Source organism: Lactuca sativa, chromosome 8, assembly GCF_002870075.4.
Source record: "Lactuca sativa cultivar Salinas chromosome 8, Lsat_Salinas_v11, whole genome shotgun sequence".
Lineage (NCBI taxonomy): Eukaryota > Viridiplantae > Streptophyta > Magnoliopsida > Asterales > Asteraceae > Lactuca > Lactuca sativa.
The window spans coordinates 71,295,331-71,309,800 of record NC_056630.2 but is presented as its reverse complement, the minus strand read 5'-3'; the positions used below and the strand labels follow the sequence as shown (position 1 = coordinate 71,309,800).

At 39.7% G+C, this 14,470-nt stretch overlaps 3 protein-coding genes across 3 annotated transcripts; all 3 read right to left on the bottom strand.

Annotated features, from left to right (window-relative positions):
- LOC111902616 (uncharacterized) lies at nt 1-2,353 on the bottom strand. Its single transcript, XM_052766405.1, has 4 exons — nt 1,692-2,353; nt 614-1,470; nt 323-527; nt 1-238 (listed from the first exon to the last, which is right to left on the bottom strand). Exons 1-4 carry the CDS (start codon nt 2,351-2,353, stop codon nt 1-3), a joined length of 1,962 nt encoding a protein of 653 aa, XP_052622365.1.
- A 6,311-nt stretch (nt 2,354-8,664) lies between these two features.
- On the bottom strand, nt 8,665-10,233 carry LOC128127728 (triosephosphate isomerase, cytosolic-like). The gene is made up of 4 exons (XM_052766404.1): nt 10,221-10,233; nt 9,222-9,345; nt 9,010-9,094; nt 8,665-8,880 (listed from the first exon to the last, which is right to left on the bottom strand). The coding sequence occupies exons 1-4, from the start codon at nt 10,231-10,233 to the stop codon at nt 8,680-8,682; spliced, it is 423 nt and encodes a 140-aa protein (XP_052622364.1). The 3' UTR covers nt 8,665-8,679.
- Nucleotides 10,234-10,548: 315 nt separating this feature from the next.
- Nucleotides 10,549-12,263, bottom strand: LOC128127727 (binding partner of ACD11 1-like). Its single transcript, XM_052766403.1, has 5 exons — nt 12,213-12,263; nt 11,549-11,652; nt 11,380-11,455; nt 11,197-11,292; nt 10,549-11,106 (listed from the first exon to the last, which is right to left on the bottom strand). The coding sequence occupies exons 1-5, from the start codon at nt 12,261-12,263 to the stop codon at nt 10,579-10,581; spliced, it is 855 nt and encodes a 284-aa protein (XP_052622363.1). The 3' UTR covers nt 10,549-10,578.
- Between the last annotated feature and the right edge of the window lie 2,207 nt (nt 12,264-14,470).

The following is a 14,470-nucleotide window of genomic DNA, read 5'->3' as shown; positions in this document are numbered from 1 at the left end:
TCATGGATCTTGAGAAATTGGAGTATTATAAGCATCGATCTCGCGGTCACTTAGTAACTGAAATTCACTATCAACTTCATGATCAACATGGTCACCTTGTGATTCAGAAGCCGGTTCATGCTCTTGCTCATCAAGCATATTTTCCAAATCATCATAATTAAGTTCTCCTTCCCGCTCTTCTTCAACCACCCAAAATCCCGTCTTATCAATATTTTCATAGTCAACAGGATCGTAAGACCTTCAATCTACAAAAACATTCAAAAAAATCTCAAATATAACTTGGTCATTTTATAGCATAGTATATCTTAGCAAGTTACCATACCTATTTTGTAAACGCAAGTTGTAATGAACAAATACAAGATCATTTAGCCTTTGATGTTCCAATCTATTCCTCCGTTTCGTGTGAATCCTTTCAAATACACTCCAGTTACGTTCGCAACCGGAAGAAGATGCCATTTGACTTAATATTCTAATAGCAAACTTTTGCAAAACCGGAATATCTCCGCCAAATAACTTCCACCACTCATCTACAAATGATATAGTCAGCAAAAAAAATATATTAGAAAATACAATATTTTATATATAATAATGACACATTAAGTTTAAATCATACCTGGACGAGTAAGATTACGAGAAGCAACGGCACTAGATCTACCAAAGGTACCTTCAGCATCACGAAACCTCCCTAAATTCAAGGTAATATTTAACACGTCATCACCTTTAAAAGTCTTCTCAACCATTTCAAGAACGCCTTGAAACACCTCATTCTTCTTACAAAGATTTGCATGATCATATTGGAAAACAGGATTCAACCAATAAGCCGCACAATAAATACTTTTTCTTAACATCCTATCCCAACGGCTATCAATTATGTTAGTGTAAGGCCTATATAATTCCTTCTTCTTCTTAAACAATTCCTTAATCCCTCTTCTTGCCCGACGCATTCCCTCGTAAACATAACCAATTGCAGGTTTTTCATCCGAATCACACAACCGCAAAAGCTTTAACAAAGGAGTCATTACTTTCACTGTAATCAAACAATTCTTCCAAAAGATTTCATTCAAGACAATCTGTTTACATTCAACCGCATTTCCCACTTTCAACATCTTCTTAAACTCATTAGATATGACCATTGCTTGTAAATCTTCTTTATGGTCATACAAACTTTGCAATGCTATGAACACGGTACCAAACCGAGTAGCACCTGGACGGATAATTTCTTTCCAACCGGGTCTTTTTCTTAACCAATTCAACGGCCACTTATGATTATAAACAAAAATAGTAACCCTCGATGCAAGATTGACCAAACTTTTCACATTATCCAATTCTGAAAGATCCTTTAATACAAGATTAAGACAATGCGCTGCACATGGAGACCAAGTAATAGAAGGATATCTTTCACATAACTTAGTACCAGCAAGCTTGTAATTAGCAGCATTATCAGTTACCATTTGAACCACATTTTTTCTCCTACCATTTCAACAATCTCAACAAACAAATTACACAAATTTGTAGCATTGCTCTCTATATCAGATGCATCAACAAATTTAAGAAATGATATCCCTTTCGGACAATAAACCAAGAAATTAATCAAATGTCGTTGTGAAACATCCCTCCACCCATCACTCATAATTGTGCAACCTGTATCAACCCATTGACTTCTTAACGAATCAATTATCAATGAAACTGACTTTTTTGCATCTGTCAATAAATTAACCCTCAGAGCATGATAATTAGGTGCTTTGTACCCATAACCAATACTTGCTATTTTATCTACCATAAGTTGAAAAAAAGGAGAGTTGCAAGCATTCATAGGTATACATGCATCATAAAACCACATAGCAATAGCTAAATCCACATCATGTATTTTTGCCTTACTTTGCATTGCAGATTTAATAGTGGGTTGGGAAGGATCATTTATACCTTTTGTAAAAAATGGATGCAAGTTTGAAGTAGATTTCCTTTTACCCTTTTTCACAGTTGACATTTCTATTTCCTCCATCTCTTCATCATCATCCAAGATAGTAACACTAGTGGTGCGTTTTTCTTTTTCTTTTTGGGCAGTCTCTTTCAACTTTCCTTGCATTGTAAACCGCACTTCTGGACTAACTTTTGGGCATGCTACTACCTCACCTTTAATACCAGCAAGATGTTTCTTAACCCTGTTTATTCCACCACCACCTATAACTTTTTGACAAAAGTTACATATCCATGCCTTTTTCCCCTTCTCATCAACGACTTGAGTAACATGTTCCCATGCTATATCCGTCTTTGTTCGTACATTTGATTGAACCGAAGAATGGGATTGAGCTTGAGATTGTGCTTGCGATGGTTGTTCTTCCCTTGATTCCATATCTAACTGCATTGAAAAGTAATTTTATAATTAATAAACATATGTCAATTGGATCCTAATTTCATAATCTACATAATCAAAACCTTGAAACAATGACCAATTAACAATAAATGAAATGTAAATAACCAAATTTGTCACAAAATCTTGAAACAATGATAATTAACAATATATGAAATGTAATTGATTTCACATGTAATTGATAATTAAGAATAAATAAACTAACAAAATCTATCACCTGTAGTTGATAATTAACAATAAATGAACTGTAAGTTCACCTGATTTCAAAGTCAATTAGAGAAGAAAAGAAAATTAGAGAAGAAAATAAAACAAATCTGGCAATTGATTTCACAGTCAATTGATTTAAGTCTTTCATAGCCAAAAGAAAACTAACTTCATAATAGCTAATCAAAAGAGCGGAAGTTTCTAGTTTCTACAGCTAATCAAAAAAAAAAGTCACTGTATTGCAGTTGCTGTTGAGGTCGACGGTCATCACTGCATTGGGTTTAGGTGGAGAAGGAACAACCAACTAATCAAGGCACTTCTGAAACACCAGTCGATGTAGCAGCAAAAAAAAAGAAAAAAGAAAAGAAAGGAAATCGGAAGTCGATTTAGCAGCAAAAAGAAAAAAGAAAAGAAAGGAATCGGAAACTCACCTGGAGGCGGCTGGAGAAGAATGCAAGTCACCGGAGAATGAAGTCGATCGAGAATGAAGTCGCCGGAGAATAGAGGCGACTTGCTGCTTTCGTTTGCGACGTGCTGCTTTCGTTTCCCAGAGAAGAACGAAGAACGGAAGTCTATTTTGTGGCTTGGAGGCTGGAGTGATACAAGATAGTCAAATAATTAAGCAAGCCCTAATAAACGGTCCAACCCGGTTTTTACCGGTTCACAATACCCGGTTCAACCGCGGTTCATGGTAAACCCGGCCGGTTCAATCCAGTCGGTATTTTTACAAAAACCCGGTCTCGATTAACCCGTCTTCTATCCCGGGTCACGGTTCAACCGGTTCAATCGGCCGGGTCGACCCGGGTTTTAAAACATTGGAAACCACCCACGTTCCTCCTTGGTACCTGTCAAACAAACCAACCAAACACCCCCCCCCCCCCCTTGATTGTTGCCATCTTTGATGAGCTCCACAGACCTGATGATGGCCAAATTGATGTTGAAGGCCACCGGAAAATCAACCTTCCCACCGACTGTAGCATCCCCTCTCCGCCTCCCACAAATTATGTAGCACCACCACTTCACCATTGGTTATAGTTGTTGCTTGTTCCGATTGGGTTGCTGCCAAACAGAGACGAAGAAGGAACCCACAAGGATCGCCGAAATAAGGTGACTGCCCTTCCCCTCCTCGCGATTCTCAGCCATACCGGAGCTTCCCGTGACTTCCATCCATTTGTGTTTGTCGTTCCCTGATCAACAACAAACCAGAGATCATGTTCCCTTCGCCTCTCCTTGCAATTTTATAAACCACTTCCGGACCCCTCGATTTCTTCTTCCGATTGTTTCTTTCTTCTTCGATCCGTTGAAGACGAAGGTCCCCAAAGTTTTTATTAGTTTGAACAAAACAAACACCCCCTGAACCATCAACCACAACTGTTGCTTTCCTTCTGTCTTGATGTGACCGAAGATAAATGAAGGACCACAAAAAGGGTTGCCGGAGAACACTCAAAAGCACTTAAAACACATTCTTTTTGCTCACAAGGCTCAAAACAGGGTTAGGGTTTCAAGAGAGGGTGTTGGAGAGGTGGAGGCCGAGAATGGAGTAGGTTTTTGGAAGTTTAGGAGCTTAAATATGGATCAAACCACGAAAATAGGGTTTGGGTACTAATTGCGTATTCTCAGCGTACTCCTGCTACGCCCAGTGTATGCGGCTAACTCAAAAATCGTCATAACTTTAAATGGTCATAACTTATTCGTTCTAACTCCGTTTTCAACATTCTTTATATCCACAGAAAAGTGTTAAAGAGCTCCACAATATTATCTAAATATCTTGGGCTAAAAACTTCTCGAACAAAAATCCATATTTCACGCAAGAACCTGACCTATGACTTTTCCATTTTTACTCTTTGGCCCAAAACACAATTCAAGGGTTAGATCTCTCAACCATCATTACCTCCTTCCACAAGGTCTAATATTTACCTCCTTAAGGCCCAAATCTTTTACAAAGTCTAATTCCGGCCCACGGCCCAAAAATAAGAAATGACAGGAAATAGGATGTTACATGATAAATATTAAAAGAAGGGTTAGTGATTTGAACCCTATGACTAGAAAAAAAGAAAACAAAGAAAGAGTAATAAGACAAGTTGATTTGGTGGATAAGTATAACCACATGGATGCAACAAGAAAATCAGATTGTGGAGAAGTATACTGCCATTTCCGATAATGGGGGCGAGGTTTGTGGGATGTAACTTTTGAGAAGTCGGATAAGTTGAATGTTTATTTTCGGTATTTTGGATATATGTAAAATGCAATGACATAGATAGTTGATGCAATATTGAAATTAGATGTTTTATTATGATTTTTTTTTTATTTTTAACAATTTAAAAGCATGTGGAATGATTTTAATTTTTGATGATTTTAACTTTTTTTAAAATATTTTTAAATTTTAGTTGATCCGAGTTGAGCTCAATAGTATCGAGTACTTCACGAGCCCTGAGCTTAGAATTTAGGCTCGATGCAAGTTTGAGTCGAGCTACGAGCTAGAGTATTTTAGGTGAGTCGAGCTTCAAGCTTTGTACGACTTGGTTCGACTCGACTCGTTTACACCCATAGCACCGATGATGGCTAGGGTACCACCGAGACTCTGATAGGATCAAGGTTTATAGTTCTGATACCATGTAAACTTGACGCAAGCCTGACCCTAAGCACATGCGGGGTGTACGACCGCACAAATCCAATATTTTTTTTTACCTTATACTGTATATACTCAATACGTAATAGTTTTTGAGAATAATAACAATAATGAACTGGTGACGGAGATGGCTAAAGATATTCTATATTTAGCCTTTGTTTTAGGTTCGAAACGTGGCGCTTACAAGATTCTTTTAACTACTTTTCTTTCCTATGCTTCAAATCGAAGCATATTAAATTAAGATTTTTAGGGGTGTTTGGTAAAGGGAAATAAAATCAGGGTTGTTTGGTTAATACAAAAAATAAGGAATTGAGAAATAAATTAATTCCTTTTCCATCAAATCCATTTTCTATTTTTAGGATAAAAAATAGCTTATTTGGTTAATTTTTGGTTGATTTATACAACCCTAAACAGGCCTATTAGGATTGCTTTATAATATTTTTGTAACACCCAAAGTTTTGGAGGCCAAGAAAGGAAAGAAAACCCTAATTTTTAGGGGCGACTCGGCGAGTCCGAGCGGGATCCGGGTCGAGGAGTAAGTGACCGACTCGGCGAGTCGGCCAAGGTGACTCGGCGAGTCTGGTCTGTGCGTGGAAAACCCTAAATTCAGGACTTGGAGCCTATATAAACGTCTTAATCTTCTTCCTAGGGTTCCTTACTTCCTCTTTAGCCCTGGATACCAAACCCTAGCTGTCATATCCTTTGATTGAGCCATTTGTTGCCTTGGAAGGTGCATTAAAGCTTGGAGAAGGAAGAAGGGACTTGGAGGAGCAAGAAGGGACTATAGATCTGGGATTGTGAGTTCATTCTGAGCATTTGGAGGTAATAAACTAGTTCCTGGACCTTTTTGCACCTTGATCTGTGTGTGGTTGTTGGGGCTTTTTAGCCATAATGTTATTATTTTGAGTTAGAAGCCAGATATGAAGTTGCTACTTCAGATCTAAGCATATTATGGTCTTGAGAAGCATAAAGTAGCAGCCCTTGAGTTGATTATGGAGCCTCCTTGCCTTAAACCCTACTTTATGGTGTATTTTGCTTAGATCTCCTTCTCTACATGTAAAGTTTGCAACTTTACGTGAGGAATAGGCTTGGGAATGGTAGATATACAGATTTGAGTCCCTGCATGACTCAAAAGTCCTCTGCATGTATGAAGGACCGGATGGACTCGGCGAGTCCTTTGAGTGGACTCGGCGAGTATCTTGAAGATGAGGAGGAACTCAACGAGTGGGATGAACAGCTCGTCGAGTCGGATGAAGTTGGGCATGAACTCGGCGAGTTGGAAGAACAACTCGACGAGTTGGATGAAGATTGTCTTGAACTCGACGAGTCTGTTCTTGGACTCGGCGAGTCAGGTCGCGAAACCCCAAACCCTTCGAGTTGAGACTCGAAACAGTGAGTCGAATGGAGACTCGATGAGTTGGACAGGTTAGGACTCGATAATCGGTAGACTCGGCGAGTCGAGTCACTAAGAGAAGGACTCTGAACATATGAACTCGGCGAGTCAATAGGGTGACTCGGCGAGTAGGGTTGACCTAGAAGGTTGACTTTGACCAGGACTTTGACGTTGACCAAAGTTGACTTAGTTGACTTTCGGGGGATAGTTAGACTAAGTGTTGCATTGATATTGGTAGCTAGGGGAGCTAGTGGAGTAGGAGTTCAGAGAGCTGTCGGTCAGCGGCCAGAGGATTATCAGCAGAGTTCAGCAGTGCGAGGTGAGTCTCTTCACTGTTTGTATGGGTCTAAGGCACCAATGCCGACCCATTTAGAATATGCATGAAAGACCAGGGGTGGCTCCTGGCACACTGTATGTTATTATGGGTGATAGGAAGACCCGGGGGTTAGCCCTAGGCAATATGCATGAAAGACCAGGGGGTGGCTCCTGGCACACTGTATGATATTGTGGATGATAGGAAGACCCGGGGGTTAGCCCTAGGCAATATGCATGAAAGACCAGGGGGTGGCTCCTGGCACACTGTATGTTATTATGGGTGATAGGAAGACCCGGGGGTTAGCCCTAGGCAATATGCATGAAAGACCAGGGGGTGGCTCCTGGCACACAGTATGTTATTATGGATGACAGGAAGACCCGGGGGTTAGCCCTAGGCAATATGTATGAAAGACTAGAAGGTGGCTCCTGGCACATTGTATGCTATTATATATGAAAGACCAGGAAGTGGCTTCTGGCACACTGTATGTTGTTTAGCTAAGTAGAGTAGTATGTACGGTTGTCTTTGTGATACTTGCATAAAAGACCAGGGGGTGGCACTTGGCACATGTCTGTAAGACCAGGGGGTAGCCCTTGGCACTTGTCTGTAAGACCCAGGGAGCGGCCCAGGCTTGACCAGGAAGACCACGCGCGGCCCGTGGCATAATGGCAAGACTATGTTTGGCACATAGCACCTTACTTGATTATGGATAAGTCGGTTACGTATGGTACTTGGCTATGAATGGTTTGTATGGTATGTGGTATCTGGGGAACTCACTAAGCTTCGTGCTTACGGTTTTCAGTTTTGGTTTCAGGTGCTTCCGGTAGCGGATGATGGAGCTCGGGACGATCGTATGGCACACACCATAGATTAGTCAGCCTGGGAATGTTTTACTCTGATAATGAACATGTGTTTTGAAAACTAATACTCTATTAATGTTTTGAAATGATGATTTTACACTACTAGAAAAAAGGCCTTTTACGACGCTCATTGCGCGTCGTAAAACGCTCAGACGACGCGCAAATGCGTGTCAAGGAAGGCCCTGTCATAAAGAGAGACGACGCGCATTTATGACGCGCATTTACGACGCGCATTTACGACGCACGGTTATGACACGCAATGCGTATCAAGGAAGGCCCTGTCATAAAGGAAGACGACACGCATTTGCGTGTCGTAACCTTACGACGCGCGTGTTTATGACACGCAATGCGTATCAAGGAAGCCCCTGTCAAGAAAGGCCATGTCATAAATGAAGATGACACACATTTTTGCGTATCATAATTTTAAATGTTCTAAAAAAATATTTATATATTTATTAATTTTTAAATTAAATTTGCATTTAATGTCTCATAATAGAAATAAAATATCATATACAAAAAATACAATCCATTGCATAAAATTTAATGTCATACAATTCTATTTTTTACAATATCTAAATTTGCATCTAATCTACTCTCTACATCAAATTCCAACTAAGTAAAGTTGTATCTTGCCTTTCATAATTCTTTAAGACTAATGCTCCAAACAGATGTTATATGGATAAGAAGTTTACATTGGCCCATCTACTCTGTGTTTCATACTAACAATTGAAATGAAGAATGCAACACTTGCATTTGCAGCATCTTATCTCTTTCGGCTTGAGCTTTCTTTTCCTCTTTTCCTCTTGCAACAAAAAATTACCAAAATCAGAATCACATAGAAAAGGCATATTGTGATTTCTTGCATTAAACACCAAAATCATAACTTTTGTGTGCAAGTTACTTATTATATCAAAGATAAAACAAGATTTTTGATTTTTGACATACAGTAGAAGCAAGTTTAGTTTTAAAATAATTACCAGCAATTGCTTTGGTTTGTGCAGCAACAACTTCCATGGTGGTTCCAGCTTCTCGTTGCTCAAGAGTCTCCCCAACACAAGCAATAACCTTCAAACCTTGAGATAGTGCGTATGCAACCTTGTCTCCAACAAACTGAATGAAACAAGAAAAAGAAATTTTTTTTTTCAGTAACTTGCATACAACACTGATTAAGATGTTCACAAGGAAAAGTGTGAATTGATTTGAATAGGCTGAGTAAAATCTACACAAGGAAAAGGGTACCTCATTAGTTTCATTCAATAGGGCTCTCCTTTCAGAGTGACCTAGGATGACCCAAGGGACACCCAAATTGGCAAGCATCTCAGCACTGTAAATATAGAAAACCAACTTCAGTATTTAGTAAGAATCAAGAAGAAGAAATCAGACATAGGAAATTGAAAAGTTTTAGAAAAAAAAAAGGATGGTAATTTGATAAATGACACTTTGAAACATACCTAACCTCACCGGTGAATGCACCACCCTTCTTAACCCAACAATTTTGAGCTGCAACTTGGATTTCAGGCCTCAATTCACTTTTAGCAGAGGTAAGAAACACAAAAGGAGGGCTCACCACCACCTCTGGTATGAAAAGTACTCAAAGGGCATTTACGTAATTTCACTTATTTATGGTCTCTTTATTTTACCCTTTGAAATTATGATGATATTTCAGGAAGTCATAACAGGAGCTGGCCACTCCAGTGCTATTGATTGGTGGGCAGTGGGTAAGCTTATTAATTTTCATGAATTAAAATTTTTCTTTAAAATATACACCATTTATTTGAATTACCTTTTTTTACCCATTTCAATACTTTAACTAATTTTTTATTATATTCTTTTTTTTATTTCATGTATTTTATTATATGAGATGTTGTATGGTGGTACACCATTTAGAGGAAAGAATAGGCAGAAGACATTTGCTGATGCAGTGGAATCCCCTCTATGTCCTGAATCTTTGACTTCACAGTATCAATGTTCTTTGAGCTCTCCACCTCCAACTTTATTGTCTTCCCTGTCAAAGTCTTAACAAAAACTTGCATATATGATTCAACAACTGACAATCAGCTAAATTTTCAGTCAATAAATAGGAATTTAGGAAAATACAGAGCTTAAGTTAATAGTGTGTAATATAAATGAAAGTAATTTGAAGTTACTGATTGATTTTGAATCATCCTAGTTGTGTGTTCCAGATTAGTAAAAGCCGGAAGAGAATAACAAAATGACAAGAATACACTTTTGAATAACACGATTTTACCTAAAATAAACTTGGCCAAATCAGATACAGAAATGAATGAACAAAACCTAATAAACTCTGGTGTAAACTAATACGGACACACAAAGATCAGTCAATTATGCGTGATCAAATGAAAATCAAGTCAATCGACACAGGTATTTGTGTAGAACAATTGAAATGAGAAGTGATCGAATAAGATTCGAATCATGATCGATGTAGATACCTGTAGGAGACATCGGCTTGGGACATGATAGGGTGATTGTACACAACAACTTTATGGTCCTCCCAAACTCACAACCAACTCCAATCTAGATCCAATTTGGATGTGATGATCTGCTAAAGTCTTACCATCCTCGAGGATCTTTCCATCAATGATCAAAATCTGTTGATGCCATGGAATCCCCTCTTTCTTCTAAATCTTTGCCTTCACATCACAAATGAAAGGTCATATATCAACTCCTAAACCAATAAAACCATGAAAAAAAACAGAAAATTCATAATAATAAAATCCATAAATCCTGCATAATCTACAGCCTAACACTTAACTGAAGCAACAAGACCTGATCATGTGGTGCTCTTGTTCAACTAGTAGCAGGGTGTGTAGCAGTAGGCGGTGGTTCTTGATGAGTAGTCCTGGTGGTTCCCGTTCCAGCCGCCTGTTCTTCCACCGCCACCTTCTCCATGGTCTTCTGTCCCACTTCTCCGGCGGCTTTCGTCACCCTGCTGAAAGCTCCGGCGACCCAGGCGGTCCCAGTCAGCACATACCGGTTCTTCATAAGGGCAGATCCCGCAACACTTACAGTCTGCTCTGCAGTCGCAAAGGCCGTTTTTGTCTTTTCAGACACCTGAAACTTCTGATCCATCACTTTCACTTTCTCATTCACTAATGTTGTCCCCAAGTTGATTTTCTCAGTTAGACCAATCTTCTGGTCTATTGTAGCTGCTTTTGCTGCAGCTATTGATGTAAACTGGACTTTCTCATCAAACAATTTGGCTTTGTTTACTGCATCTTTTCCCAGTATGAAACCTTTTGCCAACATACTGCTCACGACATCTTCTGCTTTTTGAACAGCAGATTCAGCACCTCCCACACCTTGCCCCCCTGTTGCCTAAATTATGAACCACATTATATCAATATCAGATAATATAACAAAGCATTTACACGCATTCTTGATGATAAAATAACAAAAAGAACATACGGTGTTTTGTTGATCTGAAAGTGTAGTTGTAAAAGGAGGGAGAGTGTACTCTGGTGCAAGAACAATGGTAACAGATTGGTCAACTATAGTTGCTCCCTGAAATCATCAAAACCAGAAGGTGGAAGAGTGTACTCTTATAAATTGTGAAGAATTGTATACACGATAATCAAGATTTGTATATACCGAGAGTAGAACTGCAGTCTCTGCACCTTGAGGCTCCTTGAAAGTGACGAATGCATTTTGAGCTCGCTCATTCTCACTGAAATGGTGTTTATGACATGGATTTTCTTTAGAATAATTTATAGAAAAAGAAAAACCTATGTTTAAAAACCCTAAGAAAATGGGAAATAACCTTTTCATCTCAATATATTCAATATCACCAGAAAACGAAAAGAATTCCTTGATGTCTTGCTCGGAAGCACTTAAGGAAACATTGATAACCTTCACAGTTCTTACCTATCAAGATAAGAATAGACTCAAATCGACATGATGCAAAAAAATAAAATAAAGAATAGAACTGTTTACATGGCTGATGCAATATACTCAAATTGACATAGTTGTTTTATGCATAGGCATGTATAGAAGCTTTTCCACTGATCTAAATAGAAAATGAAGATCAACAGAGCAATGAATCAATGATACATGAGCATTCAAATAGCATCAGTATGTTTGGTTCCATATGAAACTAAAGCCATGTGGCATCAGTTTTAGGAGAGAGAATATGAACGATATCTATGGTATAGAAGAAGAAGAAGACGGCGACGACTTGACTTTCTTGTTCACAAGATCATGAAATTAAGTTTTACCTAGTATTTTTTGGAGAGAATCGCTTGAATGTGGGGTGAGAGAATCATGAAGGCGAACCTTCGGAGAAGATGGAGGAGTGTAGGAGAATGGGGGAGAGACGAAGCATCAAATGGCTGAAAACCATAGTAATAGTTATAACTCTTAGGGCACGCTATTAGGGAAATAAAGATGACCCAAAGGCAGAAATTTGTGGAGAAAAGAATGTTGACCTCCGTATGGCTGCCATCTAGTAACAACGCTATTGATGCCATTCCTTCCATTTTCGACTGTTCATCCTCCACTTCCTCTACTGCTACTTCTTCACCATCTTCTATTTTTTCTGTATTTAGACTTGAGAGTATAATTAGGGCTTTTTCTAACAATTTCAACATCGAGTGGGTTCCAGTAGGTAGAAGTGAGGGAAGAAGTAGGCAGCAGGAGGGGGAAGGAAGGAGCGTCCATAATTTGGGCAAGAGGGAAAGGAGAAAAAAAAGGAAGGCGGGATTTTTAATTTTTTCAGAATTTCATTTCTCCCTACTGTTAAAGGATGGAACGCGCGTTCCATTAAAAATTATAAAGCGACATCCTTAGACGACGCGCAATTTATTATAGGTGCCCTCCGTGTTTTTTTTTAGACACTAATTTAAGGGCGCGCAATAATGCGTGTCTTCTATCCTTAAATTTTTTGAAGAGATGACACCTTTTTAACGTCACTCTCCATTGCGTAACATAAATCAATGAGTGTCGTGGTTTGCGCGTCGTAAAAGGCTATTTTTCTTGTAGTGTTACTTTAAGTAATATTTTATTAAAATAAATTTTTAGTCTTGAATTTTGGGACGTTACAAGTTGGTAAAAGAGCCTTGGTTTGAGGGATTCAGACATGCTCTCGGGTGTGTCTGAACTCAAACTGAGGAATTGGTATAAAAGGTTTCAAATGAAAAGACAGTTTTGTAAAAAGAGAGTTTTTTTTTGAGAAAGAAAACGGTTTTAGAAAAGCAAAAAGAATTCATAAAGAAAAGAACTTTGAAAAGAGAAAAGAGGTGTGGTGCATGCAATCAGCCAAGCTCAATTAAGTACCCCAAAATACCCATACAAGTTTATGCTATGCTTATCAGTTGATAGAACAGCATGCTAGATTAGGACTAAGGATCTAGGAACGATGTCTTATGTGCCTATTATATGTGTTTTGAGCTGCATGATAGTGCTGATTAGACAGTAGTGGGATAGCCTGTTTAGGTTATGCCTGAGTTTATGAGTTTATGTTGCATGCTAGTTCAGTTTCTTGCTATGTGGATATGATTGCTTGAGTATGTTGGGGTTAGATTTTCCCTTGTCTGAATGCTGCTTGCTTTGTGCATTGTGGGATTCTGAGTGATGGAAGTTAGCCCTTAGGTGGATACATCACGCCACATGTGATCGGGTTTGAATAATCTCAGAGTGTTGGATTTGGCCCTATTGCGCAGCTCTCGTCTGAGTCCAACTGTTGTAGGGACGAGTCTCTTACTCGAAGGATTATCTGAGCCTCGTCACATGTGATGGTATCCAGGTAATGGTTTGAGCTGAGTTAGAGGTTTCCCTAGGGTAAGCCTAGGATGAGATAGTGCTGGGAGCAGTGGTAATGGGTAAGGGACTTGGTGGAGTCGAAGCAATTCCTGAGGAAAGTACGGATAAATGTGGAAGGTAGTATGGGCCCGTACTACTGAAAGTAGAGGATCCGTACTCGATTCGGGAAAGGCCGAGACAAGACCGGGAACCTGATAGGGTATGTGTTTGGTTGCACAGCAGTGATAAGTATTCTGATAGAGGATGTATTATATTTTCAGTATGGTGACATTGCGGGAGAGACCAGCGGGTGGATCAGGCGCCAGAGAGGGATCAGGATCAAGTTCTAGAGCCGGGCAGCTTGATGATCAGATGAGGGATTTCATTTCCGTAGAGATTGTGCGCAACATCATTGATCAGACTCCAATGATTTTTGGTTTGGTTAGAGAGGCCATCGTGGAGCTTATGGACAGTCATCTTGAGGCCTTTAGGGCCGGGATAGTATCAGGACAGTTTGGGGCTCGCCTAGAGCCCGATTCTTATGGAGTTCGGGGATCCATCAGAGAGGCGGATTCCATTTCAGGCTTTTGCCATCAGGAGTCAGGAGTGAGTGGGGCACCCTGTCTCCAGGAGAGACCCTTGTATGACTAGGTAATTAATGAGGTTTCGCTAGTCATTCGCGAAGAGTTGCCCAACATCATTGAGCGGGTCACGGGTCGGGTGACCGCTAAGTTCCAGGGACAACCAACTGTTGTTCATATGGTTGATGGAGTAGTCGGGGTCACACGAGAGTAGGAGATTGGTTTGGATGGGCAACTCGGAAAAAGGAAGCGGGCACATGTTGCAGGGAGATTGGGAAGGAGTGTGGAGTCCTACTCAGCTGACTTGGGCGCTGGAGGTCAGGAGGACCTAGAGGTGTGTGGTAAGTGTGGAGGGACTCATGGGT